Below are 22591 nucleotides of genomic sequence, written 5' to 3'. Positions count from 1 at the left end.
AACATGAAGTTGGTACATGCCCTTTTGGTTTGCATATGATAAGTTAGGCAAGTCGATACCTTTGGTAATCTTTAATGTATCCTTAGTTCTTATTATTTTTGTTACCTTGTTTGTTCTACTTTGTCTAGTGTTATCTTGTGGTGGTTTTTCCTTTTTGGATTTTGCCTGCAGTTGTTAGGTGTTGTGCTAAAAGCCTCGATATTACTTGAGCAATGGTAAATGTTTATCAATTTTGGGAGTTTATTAAACACCGGTTTATTTTAGCACTGATGCTGCTAGTGTGCTTTATTCTGTGTTTTGTGCTCTTATTGGACTATGCTTATTATAGCACGATGTTCCTATTGGCTATTACAACAGAAGTTACTTAGACTCAGAAGTATACTTCGTGGGAATCATGGGTAACTATTTTGTCTCCTTTTGGATTGTTTACTTAATGACATCTATAACAGTATAGATTCTTGGCTGCAATGGTAGTGAATATAGTTATCTCACACTCTATTGTTTCACATTCTACTAATTAGTATTGTTTGTTTTATCTTTCTGATATATATTTCACGATATTTGGGGAAGGGTTTCTCATGGTTTTCAAAATTGAATTTTTGAAATTTACTTCTTATTTATTTTAAAATGAAGGGTGTGTTTGATAGTGTAGAGGAATATTAATGGCTATGTCTCACCTTGTATTCGACAAATTTCGTGTGGTTGGAAGTATTTTGCAGATATATTCCTCTCATCAAATTTTGTGGAAACTTAATAGAGGGAGGGGCATGGAGAAATTTCAAGGGGTAAATGAAAAATAAACAGAGAAATCACTAACTCATGAAAGTTTGTTTGTACAAAGTCTTTTTTTTACCAAAAAACTTCTTCCCTACTATCTAACAGCCCCAAATTCTTTACACACATTCCTTTCTTTAAATGTACCTATATTCTGATTTTCCTTTGTTTGTTAATTCCTGTCATCAATTGTGACACGGAGTTACTGCATGCCCTTTTGCGGTTTGTCGTTTACTCTTTACTTATGATAAGTCAGGCGATTTGATATCTTTGGTTCTGTTTATGTTAGTCGTAGTTAGTATGACCTTGTTTGTTCTTCTTTATCAAGTGTCTTGTGGTGGATTTTACACTTTACTGATTTTGGCTGCTGGAAGCATGCTATACTACATAGTTAGCTGTTTTGTGCCGCAGACATATCTGCACCTGACTCGTCACTTGTGGTGGATTTAACTTTACTGTTTTGGCTGCTGCATGTAATGTTCTTTTGTCAGATCTTGGTTAGACTCGTCACTTGTTCGATTGCTTACTAGATAGTGTTCAAACTCCCATGTGGTCCTCAGGATGTAGGTAATAAGTTAAGTTAGAAGCGCAACGGTGTGTTGAGGCCTAGAAGGAACATATTTTGTTATGCTGTGAAAGCCTAAGACTTGGAAACAGACTCTGTGGCCGTGATTAAATACTACTTTGCTACTGCACGACTAGCAGACTACGTGACTAGATAAAGAAGTTACAGCAGAAACTTAGTAAGGCTGACAGTTACGTAGTGGAGTTTGTCCAATCTGAAGGTGTGTGATCACGTCTGCTTCATTCACCGTCGCTAGTGAACTCAGTAGGTGGCCCCATCTAGCATCAATACAGAGAACAGAGAAGAGACGGCCCAGCTGCTTAGCAACCAAAAAAAAACACAATGGACCAAATCAGCCCATGAGAACTATTTTATCATTTGTATTCTCGAAAAAAAAAGATAACTATTTTATCATTACAGTGTCCTCTATATTCGTTTGCTTCCTGGTCCAACGCGGCCGAGACTGAAATCAAGTTAGATATTTTTGTAAACTAGTGGTTTGGAGTTGCGTGCTACGTCAGATTTAGAGGAAGTTTCTCGCCATCTCGAATAAAGGGACTTCCGAGACATCCCCAGCATTGATTAATACACCATTTAACCCTATTGTATTTTGGTTCTAAATTTTGATTAGTGAGACGTCCCTGCTTCTCTAAGTTTGGCATTGGATGGTTTAGAAATGCCCTCCAGCACTAAAAAGAGTTCAGTGGAGCATGAAGATCTTGCCATGGAAGAAAATATACACTAAAATATCTCTACAGTTACTGAATGGTTGCAGATTTAGACGCTTCATATCTAAATTTAAAGCACAAGCACAACTGCACAAGTGCAACATGTAGCAGTTTCAGTAGCACAAATCGAATTCGGTTGTAGAGCAACTCTCTTATGAAGATGAGGAAGAAGACTGAAGGATTTGGAGGCATTTGCAACTCTTCATTGTTTCCTTCTAACATCTCCACCACATCGCTCATTGAAGGCCTATTTGTTGGGCGTGTCGTTTCCTCCTCAAACATCTCAGAGGATCCTTCGACATTTAAGTATAGATTAAGATAATTACAAATCCACTACAGAAAGTAAATCTCGCTCATGTTCTCTTTTCTCCCACCTATCATTTCTAACACCATCATTCCATAACTATAAACATCCAACATGTGAGACACCCCTCCAAAGTTTCTAAAGGAGACTTTAGGTGCAATATAATCTGGAGTTTCTTGAGCCCCAACCCAGGATAAAATGTTGATATCTCTTGTTGGACGGAGTTTAGCCATCCCAAAATCAGAGATTTTTGGGCAGAAGTCTAAGGTTATTGTGAGGTTTTATATCGAAATGCCAAATGGCGGGTGTTACAACCACGATTACTTATAACTCATTTCGCTCATGAAATAGTATTTGAACAGAAACTTTTCCGTGTTTGGTAGCAAATAAGATCATTTTTTTTGGGATCTGACAGCATTTGGAGTTTGGAAGGACATAAATTTGAGGATATATTATGGCAATCGTTAACTAAAAACAAAGTCAATAGGATTTGCACTCCATTCTGGCACAAAAATCTCATAAATTGTTGGGGTGCACGGATACGATATTCGCAGGAAGGAATGTTCAGCAGTCAACATTTTGCATAGATAAATCATAAATGTTTAACCGGTATGGAATCTCACAGAATCCCTCGCTACGAATAAAAGGAATTCGGAACAGATTTGAAAAGAACTCTTACATCATTTGAAAAACGTTGGTAAATCAACTATAGAGTACGAATCCAGTCTATTGTCAAAACTTTTTAACATGGAATCAATCAAGAACAGCAAAACTAAGTACCCCATTTTCTTCATGATTGGAATTTCTGCATAAATTAAATTACTTGGTCATTAATTTCTCAAAACCAGCTGCTATCCTTACTGTCCTATTCGAAGAAGAAGTATACTGCATCTCTTAATGCTTCTTCTTTTTGCTTGAACGTGATGAACCATCATCACGCTTCTTTTTCTCCTTACTTTTCTGATTTTCTTTCAGTTTACCCTTCACACTGATTAAACCACTTGAGGGTATCGGCCCTCCATTCGGCAGAGCTTGTTCAAATACAATTTCTTCTGCAATGGCATATTTTTGCAGTTCTTGATCCAATGAACCATCAGACTCTGCTTTCATTTTCTCCTAGATATAAATATTAGTTCCTTAGTTGCAATAAACATCTAAGTATAAAAAGAAGACGATAAAGGACTACACACAATATAGCAAAGGGAATTTGCAAACCTTTATTTTTTTAGCAGCATCATTTAGATCATCATCCACAGATACACTGTGAGGTGTCATCAAACGCTGAATTGAAAATGACATAGCACAGAGAATAATTAGCACTGATATATAAATAAAGCACTAGGATCATATTATCCTGATTAGCTAAAGGAAGGAACATATTATAATATTTAACAACACTTCAGAATTATATGAGTAATAAGGCATATGGCACCCAAAGTTGTTTTTTCTTTTTTTCTTTTTGGAAGCACCACCCAAAGTTGTTGAATATCAAGAACCATCCAGCTTTTGAATGGTTAGTAAAAATCCTAAACTACCACTAGTACTTACTTCTCTTGGTTGCGGAAGTGTTGATTCAATTTCGTTGGAAGCGATACAGTCCAGATACTTGTGCAGTTTCTTCATAACTTTTATGAACTGTGACAATATCTGCTGCCTTTCTAATTTCATCTCTCTCTGCAAATTCAAGACGCCAAAAGATCCTCAGTTACAGAGTTTTCATAACAATCAACGGTGACAAAACACATATTTGGCAACAACTAATAGATCAGGTTCAGATCATACTAAGATGCATCAAATAGCAGCTAAACAGATTCATTACTTTACATGGACATAAAAATAGCATGGCAGACATCAATCAAGATCAAACCAAAATGAATAACTCAAAGCTGGTATAATATTGGGAAAACAATTTATTAATGTAAGTTCTATACTTTTATCAAGAAATATGTTATGTACGACCAATGTGTGAACCATTACAAAAAACAGTTTCATTAGATGTTTTCGAACATTTGACTAGGAGTATACAAACCTTTTTCTCAAATAGGTTGGCCATGGACACTGATCCTAGTGCAGGTTGACTTGCTACTACCTACTATCAGCTAAAGGGGATAAATACTAGTATTAAAAGTTTCTCAATCAAGCTTATGATTTGGTTAACCTGAACTGAAAGTCTGAAAGTATATCGTCTCCTTGAAGAATGGTAAATCAGACAATAATATGGACTCTAGTATGTATATTGACTAAATAATTATCAAATTTGTATCAGATATGAAAAGAACATCTTTGATAACCTAATTTATCAGAGATGAAAAGAACGCAATTCGGTAACCTAACTAACCCATAAATTTAATACTTTGGTTCAGAGACACCAGAAGAAATAAGATCAGATAAAAATGAATCAGTGGGTCGAGACGGTACATCTTAATCTTCAAGTAGAAACAATATTTTATTAGAGACATTGAATAACAAACCTCAATGCAAGTGATGTCTTGATTTTTCAATCCCATGCACAGTAGAATCGATGCCTGGGTATATGACAATGTAATTGGAAGCCTCTCTCGGAAATAATGATGGGCAAGCGTTGGCACAAGGTCCAAAATCTGCAAAGTTTCAAAAAACAATCATTACACATTATTTCTTGGGAACTGATGATATCAGAGGCAATCTTAATGCATAATGCAGATCAATCTCAACAGAATGCACGCCCTCAAATAATAATTTAGAGTCAGAAGTAGCCTAGTAGATCATCCACCATATTTTCAGTAATTCTAAAGACTTGCATTACATAACTAGAAACCAGAAAAGCGGGGAAAAAGTGACGATCAGAAAAAGATGTCGAAGTAATGAATCTAAAGGCAAACATTGAGCAGGACTGCAGTCTTACCAAGTGAAAATCGGCAAGATTGTCAGTATATGTTCTCAGTCGCTTCATATCATGCGGTGACACTATTCCACTCAACGAGGTCAGATATCCACTGGACAACGTAGTAGGTTCAGGTTCTCTGAAGTCGATCCTTGGGTCCAATATACTAGAGCATTAAAGGTAAAATGAGTATACTGGATGCAGACACAAATAACTAGAAGACACAGACAAAACGTGAGACACACATAACACTTTTACAAATGGATCCTTACACCTCTTCATAGTGCACCCCAACAAGATGAATATGGGCTGTTTTTTTGTGGATACGATCTTCTTAACATGGAGAGAATCTCCATTATAAGTAGGCTCAACTTGAAATTCCTAACCTTTCCAAAAATGTGTTGTCCGTTTTAATATTTGTAGATTAGAACAAATTTTGACTTTGCAATCCTCTTTTAAGCAATGTTAGAAATTTTCTTGAGCTAGTATTGTGTAGAGATGAACTCCATGGCAGAAAATCATATTCACAAAATATCACTTGTAAATTCATCTTGTAGGGTGCACTAGGGGTGCATTGCAAAATGTGTTCGATATTCATATATTTTGGGTGACTTTACTAACCTCATGCAAAGCTTGTACTCCATTGCTCTAAAACTTGAGCCCAAGAGTCCCAAAAATCTGTTCCTAAAATCTGAGAATACCAGACTGGTGAGACAACCTACTGATGAGATATTAAGCAGCAAACTTTGTCTCAGTATAGGTTGGACTGACCTTGATAAAATGGAGTAAAAAATCCCCAGTGTTCTGATTTTTTGACTTCAACATCATCATTATTCAATGGCTTAATGTCCATACAAGTGTGTTCACCAGTTACTGCACTCTAAAACATCCAAAAAACACCAAGAAATAGTATTCTCTCAATAAATATATCATAGAAAACATTAAATGACCCTCAGCACATGAAAATGAAATACAAAAGACAAGACTCAACCTGAATCTGGCCAATGTAGAAGGGACTAAATTTATGTTTCCCCCAAAAACGAAATAGATCCAGGGTTAGTCCAAATGAGACGCCAATGTAGTGGAGCTTTTCTGGTCTTCGTTCACGAAGATGAACAAGAAGAGGTGGAAGGCCTGCTCTTGGCTTTATGGTTTCCTTCAACAGTGAACCCTCCAAAGATGAAAATCCATTAAGTTAGAATTCAATAAGCCGTACTGGAAAATGACTATAATGTGAGACGAACTTTTAAAAATCAAGCTAGTTGAGAAAAATCCTAACAAATACAAACACATGGACCTTCTTTTATAAATTCAAGATCTACGACAGCAAAGTGACACATCAAACAAAGTACTTAGGGGCTGACAACACCAGATCAGTTAGCAAGCAATTTAGACCATAATTATTTTAGATAACTGAAGACGCCACGCTACATTAAGCTTTCCAATTTGTAAGAACACCAGAACTATTTTATGCTTGAGACAAGCCAAGACAACAACCTATAATAATACTTCATATTTATGCTTTCAACCAAAAAGTATCATAAGCCAGTACTGAAACTACAATACCTTCTCCACAGCTTCAGTTACTCTGACAGGAGGCCTCTCCATAACCTCTTCAACATCCATCTCTGTTATGGGAGTCAACTGTCCTTCATAATACCTGCAGACATCAACCCGTGAATGAACTGTCTTACTTAATTGTGATCATGGCAAACATGCTTGGAAATAAGTGCATACATGGCTTATCTTAGATAGATGGAGACTCTACGAGCATTAAGATGGAAAGTAATATTTGAGCTTGAAATCAGCCCTTTTAATATTATTATTATGCTCTTCTAGCTTATAAGGCATGACCTGGTTTGGGAAAGAAGTCCATGAAAGAAGGAAAACAAGTTGAGAGTGGATGAGGAGAGGGTATTAGAATTAGGGAAATGTTGAATAGTGAACACAAATGTCAGTAAAGGCAAAATCCTGAATTTGATCAATGAGACGGGAACTATGAAGATGAGAAAATTAACTTTGACAGTTCGAGTATTCTGGTAAAGAGGTGGGAAGGTCGGATGATGGGTGATGGAAGTTTATATTATGGTGTGTTTGTTAAATTTTAACTCATGGAAAGGAAAGGAAATAAAATGGGTGGTCCACTATGGAATGGAAAAGAAATAATTTTAAATGGTATGTGTTTGGTAAACTAGGGAAAGGAAAGTAAAAACTGGGGAAAGGAATAATCATATTTGTTTGCAAAAGCTATGGAAAGGAATAATTGTATTGTTGGGTCATGGGTGTATTAGTAGTAAGTCCCTATCTATCTATTTCCTTTCCTTTTCTTTCCACAAAATTTTCAGGGGTTAACTAAGGACACAAACCCTTTTCCATTTCCATGATTTTGTTTCCATATGGAAAAGCCTATTTCCTTTCCATGGATAAACAAACGCCTTAAAAACTATGGAAAATGTGGACCACTCTTATTTTCCTTTCCTTTCTATTGTGTTTCCATCATAACAAACACACCCTTAAAGAGAGGAGACTAGTGCTGTGAGGAGAGTAAAATGGTAGGGTGGCAGTACAGATAGCCGAGGCCTGGTGGCACATTTTGTGGTTCTGCCAGTTTCTTATTTTTGCATTTTTTTGCTTTCATTTATATGGAATTTTCTTTAACATTTTCTATTTGGGTTTAAGTAGTTGGATATTGATTTAATCTCCAGAATTTACCAGTACATCTTCTAACGAGAAGAAGACTCCACAACCAAATCTCAGAATGGTTCCCACTATGACGTTGATGTCAAAGAGGTGAAATATGGTAATCCAACAACAATCAGTTTTGGATTACATAAGTAGTCTCGACAGTCGACACCAAGTCTAAAAAAATTCAAATACAATTCCTACCAACTTAGTCCTACTCCTAAGTCCTAGCCATTTTCCACAGCGGATAGCTATTGGTTCCTAAATCTTAATTGTTAAACCTACTCTCCAAGCAGACACAAAAAAAAAACAAGTGTTTATATCTACCTTGTAAGGAGTTCTACAGCAGTTGAGCCATATCCAAGCTACAAAGCGAGAGATAATATTTAGATACTTACTCACAAATACTTAATGAATTAACACTATTTCAGAAACATGAGAAAGGAGCATTTACCCTCATGGCACTTGGATGGACAGCAATTCGTACAATCCTAGCACCTGAAAGAGTTGGGAAAACTGTGTCCTGAAACTGTTCACAGAATTTCCAAGGAATTTGATCTCCATGAGGTTGATGCCCTTCACTTAAACTTTTTGAGGCAGACTTACTGGAAATCCGCCCTTCAAGGCAGACCTGAAGAGAAGTCATACAGAGCCTTTTAATAATATCATATTAAGAGGCGAGAGAGAGAGAGAGAGAGGGGGGTTATGGGTAAGTAATTTAACTGTTCTGAATAAGAGTAGACTGAGATAACCTACAAATTAAAAGAAAGCAAAAAGCAAAACCACCAATTGTCATTCTAATAAACATAGACATCTTTATTACAAAAATGGATCTCATCTAACTGATACACTCATATGAAGCAAACTATGATGAGGGAAGGGTCGTCGGTGTACTTATTATGATCAAATGGAATATGCATGTGTATACATTTGAGGAATACTTTGATGTAAAGTAGGAATCCAAAAACTGCAATATACAGACTCCTCCAACTGCACCCGTAGAACTGCATCTAAACAGGACGGAAGCACACTATCATGTACAGGTAGGTATGTAGGTATGTCCTGCATTATCAGGATCTAACCAAAGAATCTGCCTCTTTGTGTGTTTTATTACATGGAATACAACTAAATTCAGTTAAGGACTACATCAGTATAATACGCTTAGTTTTATGATGAAGAACACTGATTACAAGGAAGAGCTTATAAGTAATATGTTGCAACAGATCATTATGTTTGTACAGTTACAAATCAGGGCACAAACCTGGATGACACACAAAATATCAGGAAGGTTGTTTTTGGATTCATCTACAGGACCTGCACAAAGGAATAGTCAATGAGTATGTAATAGTCAGCGAGTATAACATTTTTACAAGAGCCAAAGCTTGCAGAGAACCAAAACAGATTTAAATACCAAGTAAGACAAACAACTGGTGAGCCGGTGCATCTGCCATTAATTGCAAGTCGTTTGGAGAATTTTTATAGTGAGAAGCAACATAAAGGGCCATCATACGCTGCAACAAAAAAAAAGTACAGGAGTCAACTATAAACTAATACAACAAACATACTAAAGATTTAAAATCAATAAAAGTATTACCTGCAAAAATATTTCACTTTCTTTGTGATAAGAGAAGAGTGTATCTCGGTTAACATAATAGAGATCACACTCATTTCGATCAGGTAACCTGGAAACGATACATAAAATATTAACAGGATGTGGAAACATCAGTTTCTAGAGATCCCAAGTTCCTAACAATTAAGTGCTAACCTGCGAATAGGAGGGATAGAACTTGTAACATCCAAGCAAAGCAAACCATGAAGCCAAGACTCTATTGGATCACCAGAAGCATATCTGATGGATTCACTCAATTCTACTTTCTTAAAAATCCTGCCTACATCCACAGGCATGAAAGAAGCGAGTAACTTCAACAAGTGGAAAAACATTTAGAATTCAGAAAAACAGTGTCTGAATAACATGTCAAGCAAGAGACACAGCACACGCTACTGGTAACGGTAAGGTATGGATGCTTCTATCCTATAATTATCTCAACATGTTATGCGCATTAAGTACTACTACTTCACATTCAGAAAGTTTTCACTGTATAACTATATGCTTCTACTACAACTTGCAATTAAACTGAAACCAAATACAGAGACATTGGTGTCCGCTCGGAGCTTAAAGGGGTTAATGATGGAGAAATGCACATAAGAAATTGCTTCTACTATCACAAGATATTCTCCAATATGAATACAAAATCTAAATTGGTCCACCCTGAAACATCACTAGATTGCACCTCACAAGATTTCTGAGTTTGAAGTCATTTTCAAAATATGCACCTGAACATCAACTAATATCCAGTTTTATTGGAGCTTCGACAGAAAACCTGGCTAAATTCATGGATGGCTCAGTATTTTAGTCTAAGGAATGCAGTTTCTGAAGATCTTTTCCCTAGAGTTGGGCATCTGTCTGAGAAGAGGGAAAAGGCATTTCTGGTCTTTAAGTAAGAATGTTAATGATTACCGGTCTTAATACTGTATTTGCTGAGCATGGTTCTGAACTTCTGATTATTGATGTTTGAATGTAGTTTTTACATTTCACAGACATTCTTAGTGGACAAAGCATAATAGACTCAAAAAAATTTATTCTTGCTACACACTCACACATATACACATACATACACGTATTTGATGACAAATATAATAATAACGCAATCGACTTTTTCATTGCTGCCATTTTTGGAGAGTTGGCATGGTGTTTGAGGCCAAAGAGTAAATTTAACATCGTACCAGAAAGAGGACCATCTACAGGCATGTTCTGCATCTGATTCGGAGCCCGACTCTGCTCTTCTAACTGCTGCAGAAGCTTTAATGACAAAGAGCGGCCAGTACCTTCATAGCTGCAAGCAAGAAATACATTCAATAGTAACTAAGCATGAAGATTAGTCTCAAGATTTCAATGAAGTAAACAAACATGACAAGAAATGGAAATTCCAAATTTAAGAAACAAATTCACATGTTCTTTTTCTGTTTTCGCCATGTGTAACATATAAGTTGAAAAAAGAAGTTGGCAGTAGTACACCAAAATATCATACCCATTAACAGTAGATGAGAGGAAGATCAGATAAGGACCAAACAAAGACTTCACAACAGGTAATGGAATCGCAGCTGCTTCATCAACAACCAACAGTTCAACTTGGGATAGCTTCTCATGCTCATGTGGTTGGATATACTGTAGATAACCAATACCAAGTTTACAACTATATTCAAAATCAAGAAGAAAAACTTGAGCTCATCCCAGTATAACTCAACCTTAAGACTATTGCACTACGAATAAGGCTAAAGCATAGTATTTATCATGAACATGTTTCAAGAATAAATGGCAATTTCACTTGCCAACAATTTCAATTCCAAAAAAAATAGTATAACATCAAGGTTTATTTCTATTCAAAATCATGAATAACTAGAAACATTAAAATAAATTATAATGCCAAAATATTACAAGTGGTTCTTTAATAGGTTCTGGCGGATAGTCTGCAATCGCAAAAGTTAAATACCCAACTGATATGGACATCTTAGTCGAGCCCAAAGGTGCACAGGCAATAGCGTCCTCATTCTATTTTGTTATTTTTGTTTTATTTTATTTGTACAAGTGTTTGCAGCACAGGGCATTTTTTTAATAGGTTTCCTTGGCTAGTAAGGAAAACCTAGTTTTATTTAAGGGCTTGTGACTCGGTAAACAGTTTAGTTTATCTTATTAAGAAGACTAAATAATGAAGAAGAGACTTTTCGGGTTCTTCAATATTCTTTTTATGTGTAGATTTCTGTAAGTGTTGCTTCTGGCAATTAAGATCTAAATCACCATCACTAAGTTATACAACGCAAATTATATTGCAGCATAATCCAGATACTTCAAATTTTCATTTTTCATTTTTCATTTTTCATGTAAAAAGGATGCCAACCCAGAGCTCCGTAAGTCATCATATGGCTATCATAGATTGCGAAGAAAAATTTAAGGGTTAACTAATATTACCCCCCTACTATATGAGCCAATTAGGATTTCCCCCAACTAGATGGGGAAATTAGGGTCTCCCCCCTGAGTACAATTAGGTTGACCATGTTTTTTTTTGTGTGTACTCAGGGGGGAGACCCTAATTTCCCCATCTAGTTGGGGGAAATCCTAATTGGCTCATCTAGTAGGGTGGTAATACTAAAAGATCCAAAATTTAATCGTCTCCAAGAAGCACAAACTAGGTCTGCTCGATACCTGAATTGTCTGTCTGTGTTGTCTGAAGATGTTTAACCGCACAGTTGCTTTCTTAAATTCGGAACTGGAACTTTTCACCACATCGTAGTCTATATGCTCCTACATAAGACAAAATCTTTGTTGGCTAACAAAACATCACAAACATGCAAAGCGTAGCGAGGATACAAATTTCAAAAATACGATTTCCATCAATTAATTCAAGCAGAACTAAAATCTGGTCATTAGGCTGTACACAAAAAGCTAAACAGAACATCAAGTAAAACACGGATAAAAAAGCAAAAATCGCACATGGTTTACTCCTTATGCAATCTATTGGTAGAAAAAGGAAAGTGAAATCGGCTAACCGATTCAAGACATGTTTATTCCGTATAAAAACTATTTTATATTTTTATACGTTGCATACATGATCCCAAGACAAGGGTTCTGAACAACTGTAAGCACGGAAGAATAGAAACACAGAACACAGATACAAGTCAGGGTTTTATAATAAAATATTTCATGGCCCCGTGTTCCGCATTCACAATGCGTCTAAAAGCGCAAAGTGCAATAAAAATGTTTATTCATTCCCTTCTTCTTTTTCTGCCAAGTGAGAGGATCAGTATCTGACCAGTATCAGTGTCCAATTGTGTCAGAATTTAGATACGGGTATGATACCCAATATTGTATCAGGTGTCACAGCCTGAGTAAAATATAATTGACCCTTCTCTAACGTTATAAAAAATTGTTCCTGCATCCATAACATCCAAATGGAGGGGCACTTGCTAACCATCAGCACTCTCCCTCTCCCTCCGCCACTGCTATTGGTAATGATTTTTTCTGTAAAAACATGGGAATGATGGGGAATGCATCCATCCAAAAAATGCGATTTTCCTGTACTAAACTTTCATTTGTAGTAAAAGCAAATTTATTCGACTCATCAAATGAAACAAACAGAACCATCTGAGAAAAATGTTTCAAATGGTGTGTCAAGCTGTCATCAGGGATAATGCCTCATACAAGTATCTGCTCCAAGTCTTCCACAATGCACTGCTAAATTGAATTAAGCTCCAAAAGCATCCTTGACCTTGGTAAATTCAATTCAATTTACTCTTTTGTGGTCCTAAGCCAGTAGAAAATCGCATCGTCATGTTATGAGGGTGATGTCTTTCCACTAGGCGCCAATGCACCATGTCCATGTAAAGTACGTAAATGCTATATTAGGTCTAAGAGTCTATCTTTCCGTCTTGTGCACAAGTGTCCAAGTAACATTTTACACTTTATCCATGTTACATGAACATGCCATATTTTAAAAATAATCCGTGTCGGATACATATCCACGTGTCCGTGTCGGACACATTGTATGTGATATACCTCAATTTTTTATATTTCGGCATGTCAGACACTTTGAATTCGCATCGGACACGGACACACCCGTGTCAATTTAACTTGGCATTTTATCATTCGCTAACATTCTACACTAGGGGGTCTGCCTAAACCTAAAACTGATTACAAAAAAAAAAAAATAATAATAAAAAATGATTCAGTGACTTAGAAGACAATATTTTCATACTAAGTTTTACTCAAGGAGAAAGAGTAGACCTTATATTCAAGCGCATCAAGACCTTTAATAACAAACTCAAACAAGGTCTTCAAATTTTCTGGGCTAGGTGCTGTGACAAAAATGTTTGAATACCTGAGAAAACAAATGCAAAAGAATGCCTAATTAGAAGGAAATGGATATTGGTCGAAGGAAGCAATATTCACATCAAACTAAAAAAGTATATCACCCTGCAGCAATTGCTCCTGCAATGGATAGACCAAGTGCAGCTGATTTGCCACGTCCTCGAGCTGCAAGCAACGCAACAGTGTTTCGAAGTGTCTTATCCAGAATTGCATCAAGGAACACAACAATGGCCTTTCCCTATTCAAGACATCCAAGATTACTAAGAGCTGTTAGATGATAATTAAAAAATTCCACCTAGTAATTAGCTACTTGATACAAGTGTAAGATCTTCACTCGTGTCAAGAGAGTATAGCTGATACCTGGTCCAACGTGCAACATTTCTTTATTAGGGGACCAACAGGAAAATCATCATTTAGTTGTTCTTTTAGATTCTTCAAGTCCCGTTGTGATTCTGAAAGCCCCTCAAAGTCCTTCAAAAAAGAAAATAGGTACATGAGTAAAACTAACATAAACAAAATAACCCTACTCCTACCATTTGGTTCAAAATACTTGTTTCAAAGACTAAGGGGGTGTTTGTTTTAAGTACTTAGAAGTAGTTTACCATTTATTCTAAGTTGCAAGTGGTAGACCACTTTTTTTGGGTGTTTTTTTTCAGCTACTTAGAACCTATAAGTGGTAGACCCTTATTTTAGTATAATTTGCTACTTATAAGTGCCAAAAGTGTAATTAGGAAAACCTGAATTACATAAACTTATAAGTAGCAAGCACTTATAAGTAGTAAGCACTTACACGTAATAAAAAAAACAAACAGGCCCTAAATGAAACAAGAACGCCGGGCACCACAGCCCAGACCTTTATAAGATTCATGCTTCTATTATGTTCCCTAAATTCTTGATATGAAATTAAAAACAAACTAATCAACATTCCCTTTACGTCAAAATCTACATGCTTCTATTATGATGATTATAAACTAGCACTGAGTTTCTAATTCTTTTCCTAGCCACCTATGAATATCATTGGAAACACTACAACGAGCTTGCAATCTAGCTATCTGGTCATCTAGGGACCCAATTTTTTCCGATTTTAGGGTTTGACAACCTGTAATCACACACTAAAACAGAGACGCAGAGAAAAAATCTTTCAAACACACAATTCTCATACTCGTCAAGTATGGAAAATGCCTACAAGCTATATTCTAATATCAATCAGGAAAGCAAATAATACGTAAAGTTTGTAAGTGATATTTTTACCTAAAAACAACTATGACCTAAATAGCCTAAAATACTAAATAAAACTAAATCTAGAAATTCTCAAAACATGGATGCTAATTTGACGTTGATAACGAGGTTTTGTAAACCTTAGATTGCACCATTCTCCCGGTTTCTCCTCAAACCAACTATTGAGAAATGTACCAAAGGTAACTTCATACCATGACATGTACTCTGTAATTTCCGTACTGGGTCAGGATTTACCCAAGAATCCACTCACCATATTAAGACCCTGGAAAGTCAAAACATCTTCCGCAAACTTTAGTTATTTTGTTTCTATAACTTTTGGATTCTTAATAGAGTGAGTAGAATTTAGTCAAAAAGGTCTTTTTAAGTCACATTACAAAGTGAACTTCATAGCATAAGAATTTGCATGAGACATACTACAGACTAATGTGTGAAACTACCAGCTAGCAGAGACACGTGTGTGCATGTAAAGGTTTTGGAAGTTAAGCAAACACACACACAAAAACCAAAAAAAACCAAATGTCAATTACATTGACAGAGGATGAAACCATACCTCCGTAACATTTTCAGTTTCATCCGACCGATTATGTGATGAAAGTGACAAACCCTGCTCAGCTCCTTTTTCTTTCGTTTCTCTTACATGAACTGAAATCGGTGAGATATGTAGCTCATCGTCCATAACCACACATGTCTTGCAGGATGCGATAGATAATAAGAAGCGTTCGTTAAAGCGTCCAGTTGTGTCAGAGTGGGATTCTGTTCGAAACCTCTCATGAACATCCTGAAACAAGCGAGTTTGTTACTGACCTCTACTTTTCTTATTTATTTATTTTATTACAAGCGAGGGATAGCATATAGCAGATACAATTAGGGAAAAGAAGACGTACCATTGCCATTGTGTAAAGACTGGTGAGTGAGGTGAGGGAACGAAGTAGCAGTACAATCAATCCACCACCCTCTACTGTCTCAATTGTTCTTGCAAGAAGATTTGGTGTCAGTGCCTCAAAATCCTAATTAGTTAGGCACATAAACAGTCAAGGGGTGAGATAACCACAATTTAAAGAGAAAATAAAAGACGACGGTTGCCAAAGCTCTACCTGAAGAATACACATGCCAAATGTATTACCAAGAACTCTTTCGGAATCTTTATACATGCAATAGGTTAGCCCACCACTTTCAACAAAAAGTAAAAAAGGATCAGCCTTCTCCTGCTCTAACAATCCATTTCGCATCATTTTTTTCATCTGCTTTCCACGTTTTTTCCGATGACTGCAATTGCAACACAGAGGTATGACATTAACAACAAATAAGTAATCGAGGGACAGAAATGAAGGACAAACCTGCTAATATCAAGTTTATTCTTATAACACCAAAGAATCGACGGACGAGATTTCATCATTGCTTTTGTTAACAAATGATGGAGATTAACTATCTGCAAAATCAATAATCAAAACAAAATATAATATAATCAATCAACAAGTGGTTGTTTGAAGAAGAAGAATAAATGATAACCTGGTCACGGGACTTATCACCAATGATAACGAACATGGACCGGTGTCTCTTCTCAACACCGTTTTTTATTAAGTCTGTTATACGTGGGTCTACTTTTATATTCACCATCTCTCTCTCTCTCAGTTTCAGGGTTTAAGCTACTGCTCTCTCTCTCTCTCGGTTTCAGGGTTTAAGCCTACTGCTCTCTCTCTCTCTGTAAACGCTTTTATGGTTTAGGGTTTTTGTGGTTTAAGGTTTTATGTTATATATAGCCTTATTTTTGGGGCGCGGTTATTAGAACCGAATTTATGGAATTGGCACCCATTTAGCAGCAAAAACTAAAACAATAATAGTTATTCCTTATATATTAACTAGTTACTGTATATGTGGGTACCATATACTTTTTTTTAGAATTTATAAATTTTAAATTACTATTTTACCTTTCAAAAGTTGAAAAAATAATAAAAATATGAAATGACCAAAATGCCTCTACATCCACACACATTCACTATTCACTCGTCCTCGTTTTTCTATATATTAAAGATATATGTCCTTTTACACTCTACATGCTCGATAGTTCTACGGCCCATTGGGTTGTCGTGAGATTACACAATCTACAATATCGGGTTGTTGCGAGATCCCATATCCTACAACAGACAGTTGCTGCGGAACATTTTTGTATACCTTATTTTCTTTTTTAACTCTTCTTTATACACTATAAGAACAACACTAAAACCATGACAAAAAAAATGTACAATCGAAGCATAATTTTGCTATCTCACGGCAAATATTTTCAAATGTTATAAGAAAAACTTGTGATCAAATTAATGAATAAGAGTTTTGATAATTAATACAATCAAAAACTCCATTTTAGTAAACACAACTATTTCGCAGCAACTAACTTTTTTTTACGGTGGCTATTAAAAAAAAATTAAAATAAAAAAAGATCCACGGCAACCACTTTCCGTGAGATATGGGATCTCGCGGCAATCCGATACTGTGGATTGTACGATCTCGCGACAACTTCTTGCCATGAGTACTGAGACTGCTAGATTACCTAGCATATTTAGACGTGTTGAATTGGCATTATGTTTTTTTAACATCTAATACGATGATTTGTGCATACAATCACAGCAGCACCAAACCCAGCCAGAATCTCCCATCTCAGTACCGATTGTTTTGTTTGGGTGTATACAACACAAGACCATATTGTATACAGGTGCAGCCGTGCAGACTGCAGACTTTCTCACTGTCAACTGAAGTAAGAAGTTTTTATTTCAGATCATGCTACTAAAACGCTGGGTGGAACAGACTGGTGCCAAGTTTATCCATGCAAATTATAAAGCAGAATCCAAGAGTCTCCAACTATAATCACCCAATAAACAAAATACAGAATCGTTCGACCTCCAAACCAGAAATCCCACAAGTCTGACTAGCTACTAAAAGTTAGTATAGCTCTCGCCAGATAAATGAAGCCCAACAAGTCTGACTACTAAAAGCTAGTATAATTCTCGAAACGAAACCACAGAAAATAGCTTCTACGAAACACCAAAAAAACTAGGTCCAATGACAAAATGGTCCCCCCACTACTACTAAGCATAAAATAAATGTATTCAGCAAAAATGTTAGGCTAAATTCAGTCCTTGAGTGACAAGGTACCAAGCTGATCTGCAGCATCACATCCAGAAGAAACTAGCCGAACAGCATCCTCCACTTTCTTTTTCAGAGCATCTGGGAACTCTAATCCCGAAGAAACTATCCGAATAACAGCCATGGCTTCATTCACTTTCCTTTTCAGAGAATCTGGGGACTCTATGAGATGAAGAACTTCTGTTTGATCCATCTCCAGCAGCATTCCTGTGACTTTTGCAGCTAGAGCATGCTCAAAACATTGAACAAGCGGAAACAGCTGTTCTCCCAGCATCTGTAGTTTTTATACAAAGCAACAAAAATATTTAGCAACTTAGAAGCAAAACAAACCCATGATTCTAGTATTTAGATCCGCATTTCAGTTATAAGAAGTGTCAGTGATCCATGCAAATAAACAAACAAATAGCACATTCGATATCATAGTAACTCCAGACTTCCCCTATAAAAACATGGAATCCGTCATGAAGCAATTTCCACGTTTAACAATAGGAGAAAAAGCACCTTACATCAAAAGATAATATACTGACATAAATTTCTAAATTGAGGAGAAATAAACAACATACAGCACGTTGACGTTCTGGGCCCGCAGAAGCTAAGGCTGAGGCAAGCGTTGGTCGCTGGGCCTCACAAAGAGTAGTAGGCAGAACAGAAGCATCAAATGGTAGACGCTGAGGTACCAGAGATGGGCCTACCGTGTTTGGCACGTTCGGTGTGTATCTAAACTCACGATTTGCATTACGAACTAGCATCTGAAACCAAAGGCATACCCACATATGAGAGACTAATGAAAATATGGACTACAAAAACCTCCATCATGACAAATACAACTCTGGTTTCCACCTTGGGTGGTGGAGCGATATGATACACATGCATAGTGGAAACCATCTTCAACATTTCACAGGTAATTCAAGCTATATTTTGCAGGTACACCCACTACCCATCAGATATAATCAGCAGTACTGATATACCAATTTAACTATACAGCGCAACAAACCAAAATGTCTTTAATTTTGAAAAATTCCCATTCTTGAAATAATCTCAAAGCCACACATCCACATGCCCCTATAAGCCAATCTAATTACTAGGAATGCAGGATACAGAGTATTTTACCCGAAAAAATTCCCATTCTAGAAAATATTGTACTCTGGATTTCAACAAAAACAGCCTGTGCAGAACAAGAATAATACTCTCAATGTCACAGTATAACACTATAACCCCCACACAAGTTTGTGACAACTGACAACACGAAAAAGTAAAAAATAATCGAAAACAAAAAAGCTAACGCACCTGCTGCATCTGTCGGGAGGTTCTACTTCTCCTTGCACCCATCCTCTGTCCAGGCTGTGCTGGTCGCTGATGAGGGTATGGAGCTATATAGTTAGGGGCAATCCCAGGTCGAATCCCAGGTAACAGTTGTTGCTGGAAGCCATAAGCCGGTGGAGGCAAAAAGCCAGGACCACCTGGGCCAAAATACAGCTGTGGAGGGGGTAGCCTTGGTCCACCAGGGTGAAAACCAGGCATACCTGATAATACTGGTGCCACATTAAAAGGTGCTCGAATCTGAGCAAATTGTTCCTGGAGAGGGAGGCAACAAAAAATTGACTACAGACGAATCTAAGTATGAAAAGGAAAATCACATCTGTTTAACACAATATCAGGAATAAATTCCTGCAGATCACAACAAAAACCAACTCCTACAACGATTAGCGAAAGACAAATAACATAAAATAAAGACAGGGAAACACAAAATTCTATATCCATCAAACACTGATTAGGGGGGAGAGGAAAACTATATTTATCGTGACTGTGTGTGTATGCGCTTGAGGGTGGTGTATACATCCCATAATAAAACTTAGATGAGGACTGCCTGTATCAGACACCAAATCGAACATGCGGTACTTACACTAGACTGACAGTCTAAAACCCAAGCCAGTTTCTCAGAGCTACCTAATGGGAACCCATGATCAGGCTAGCTTAGAAATTTTGTTTAAAATTCAAAACACATATAGTCTTTGTAAAATACACCACCTGCAGCCTTGCCTTCCTCTCTTCTTTGCGTTGAGCCACAGCCACGTACAGAGGTTTAAATCCAATCACCTTCCCATTCATTTCACTCACCTGAAAAAACATATGCCAACATATACGGAATTATATGATTATGTCTCTACTACTTTTATCATAAAAAACGAGCCTAATTTTCATCAGTAATAGTTTCCTTCCATTTTAACCCTTCCTAAACCAACACGGCAACACATTACTACCTAAGGAAGTACATATATTAGAGTTTAATATGTAACGGTTAATTTATTAAATTTCATAAACATGTGCAATCCACTAGTTTCATTATAATGACCCTCAGACAAATGAGAATATATAATGCTTACAGCTCTATTTGCTTCCTCTGGAGTGGAGAATGCAACAAACCCAGCACCTGTGCTCTGCCCAAATGGATCGAGCATAACCTGGGTAAAACCAAAAACAATTAGAGACTTATTATAACTCTACTCTTTTTTTACCGACAACAAAGTCCATATACTATGAAGCACACCTTGCAGGATATTACAGTGCCGAATCTTGAAAATAGCTCTTCCAAAGTACCATCATGAAAGCTGCTATCAAGATTTTTCACATATAAATTAGTCCCATGAAGTTTCTCAAATCTTCCATTTCTTTCCTGTTTAAAAGTGGCTTTCAACTCAGCCTCTCTTTCAGCTTTTTTCTGAGCCCGCCCAACATACCACACCTTGTTATCAACAGTGGCTCCATTCAATTTCTCAATAGCAACAACAGCATTCTCTGGATTCTCAAAATTGACAAAACCAAACCCTTGCGAATTTCCATTACCATCTCTAATTACAACCGCACTTGTGACAGGACCATAATGGCCAAAAACTTTCTTAAGGTCCTCATCACTAGTAGTTTCAGACAAGTTTTTCACATAGACATTAGTAAACATTGATGATCTATCCGCCTGACTCCTCTCTTGCCTACGAACAAAAAGACCAACATACACTTCTTTATCATTTATCAACGTTTTATCTAGACCTTTAATTGCATTTTGTGCAGCTTCCTCCGATTCAAACTGTACAAACCCATATCCTTTCGATTGACCATTGGTATCTCTTTCTACTTTGGAAGAAAGAACAGCACCAAAGGCATAAAACTTATCATACAGAGCCTTGTTATCAATGGCTGTATCCAAATTTTAATAAAAACATTAGCAAGTCCACTTTTCCGTATACTGGGATCTCGATGGGAGAACATGATTCTGATAGGCTTCCCATTGATAATTGTAAAGTTTAAAAGCTCCATGGCCTTGTTAGCTGCATATTACAATATCATAAGCGAGTTAAAAATGCGGTAAATGACAACAGATCACAGATAATAGGCAGTGATAACGCATGATCTTACCATCTGCTATTGTAACAATAAAAAAATAAAATAAAATAAAAGGTTTTACCAAGTTTCTAGGTGAAAACATATACTAGTTTAAGGATATTAAAGATGAAACAGCAAATGGAAAAAAAAAATGGCAATAACAGCAGAAGAAAAAATCTAGAAACACATCATATCATTCTAACATAAGGATAAATATAAACATGTAGATTTTATCTTTGTTTTTCTCTTGATTGATGAAGTACCGCGGAATGAAGGATATTGAGAACGGACTCGCAGAACAACACGAAACAACACACAGCTCCCTCCCCCCCAAACACACACACACACATCCGCGTAATTGCATACACAATCCACCATCAAATTCCCATATTTAAAAACCACCCAATCAGATGAGAAAATTGATACCACAAAAGAGGCTTAGGCTCAACACAGGTCCTGTGGGCGGAGTATATTGTAAAAAACATATTCAATACCATTATCTCTTGATTATTTATTCTCTCCCACTAAGTAACAAGTGACAACTGACAAGTCCTATAAGGTTCCCTATGTTTTTTTGTCTCTTTATTCCAACCTTTTCCTACATGCAATTCACACAAACTAACGTCCATATTTCACCCGCCTTACTCTCCTCCTGGTCAATAATTGAAGAAAGATAACAGAGGGGGATTTCGGGTGTAACCTAGTTTCATATCTATTAATGCAGTTCAATAAAGACCAACAATCCTCAACAAAATCCAATATCCAAATAGCATAACAGAGGGTGCTTTCGGGTTTGATATGAGCATTTACCACTTCATGGAAATACAACATCAAATAAATCCAATAAGGAGTCATACGCACAATACCAATATATTAATATTTGTAAGTAAACTCAAATATGTCTCGACGCAAATAAGCTCAAATAAAATAATGTTCCTCCATACGACATCCAAACAAACAAAACATACCCATCAATCTAAATGCCATACTTGTCCTA

At 36.6% G+C, this 22591-nt stretch overlaps 2 protein-coding genes and 1 long non-coding RNA gene across 5 annotated transcripts; 1 reads left to right on the top strand and 2 right to left on the bottom strand.

The window, feature by feature from the left end:
- The first annotated feature begins 76 nt into the window (after positions 1-76).
- On the top strand, positions 77-1474 carry LOC147504591 (uncharacterized). 2 transcript variants are annotated; one of them, XR_015193066.1, is made up of 3 exons: positions 77-215; positions 329-398; positions 1335-1474. It is a non-coding gene; the product is annotated as an uncharacterized LOC147504591 (long non-coding RNA). The 2 variants fall into 2 exon arrangements; XR_015193067.1 differs by having other exon boundaries at positions 1266-1405.
- A 1460-nt stretch (positions 1475-2934) lies between these two features.
- LOC147504590 (GNAT acetyltransferase (DUF699)) lies at positions 2935-16889 on the bottom strand. 2 transcript variants are annotated; one of them, XM_086557391.1, is made up of 26 exons: positions 16588-16889; positions 16416-16507; positions 16173-16344; positions 15963-16085; positions 15629-15856; positions 14200-14310; positions 13944-14077; positions 13756-13849; positions 12178-12276; positions 11006-11142; positions 10701-10810; positions 9682-9805; positions 9511-9598; positions 9328-9427; positions 9178-9230; positions 8371-8547; positions 8244-8281; positions 6801-6894; positions 6226-6405; positions 6006-6114; positions 5856-5925; positions 5256-5400; positions 4843-4971; positions 3920-4045; positions 3587-3652; positions 2935-3487 (listed from the first exon to the last, which is right to left on the bottom strand). In XM_086557391.1, the coding sequence occupies exons 1-26, from the start codon at positions 16693-16695 to the stop codon at positions 3266-3268; spliced, it is 3129 nt and encodes a 1042-aa protein (XP_086413517.1). In that variant the 5' UTR covers positions 16696-16889; the 3' UTR covers positions 2935-3265. The 2 variants fall into 2 exon arrangements, with proteins under 2 accessions (XP_086413517.1, XP_086413518.1); XM_086557392.1 differs by having other exon boundaries at positions 2935-3484.
- Positions 16890-17906: 1017 nt separating this feature from the next.
- Positions 17907-21539, bottom strand: LOC147504589 (polyadenylate-binding protein 8-like). The gene is given in 7 exon segments (XM_086557390.1): positions 17907-18490; positions 18780-18965; positions 19504-19791; positions 20245-20334; positions 20601-20678; positions 20765-21423; positions 21426-21539. Coding segments are annotated over 7 exon segments (1692 nt in total). The 5' UTR covers positions 21529-21539; the 3' UTR covers positions 17907-18202.
- Between the last annotated feature and the right edge of the window lie 1052 nt (positions 21540-22591).

Source organism: Coptis chinensis, chromosome 4 (genome assembly GCF_015680905.1).
Source record: "Coptis chinensis isolate HL-2020 chromosome 4, ASM1568090v1, whole genome shotgun sequence".
NCBI lineage: Eukaryota > Viridiplantae > Streptophyta > Magnoliopsida > Ranunculales > Ranunculaceae > Coptis > Coptis chinensis.
This window is presented reverse-complemented; position numbering and strand designations above follow the sequence as displayed.

Excerpts from the sequence above, each read along its gene's own strand:
- LOC147504590 (XM_086557391.1), bottom strand. The coding sequence starts at position 16,695 with ATGGTGAATATAAAAGTAGACCCACGTATAACAGACTTAATAAAAAAC. Across the intron at positions 16,508-16,587 it reads GTGATAAGTCCCGTGACCAG|ATAGTTAATCTCCATCATTT; the intron begins GTTATCATTTAT and ends TTGATTTTGCAG. Across the intron at positions 4,972-5,255 it reads ATCTTGCCGATTTTCACTTG|ATTTTGGACCTTGTGCCAAC; the intron begins GTAAGACTGCAG and ends GAAACTTTGCAG.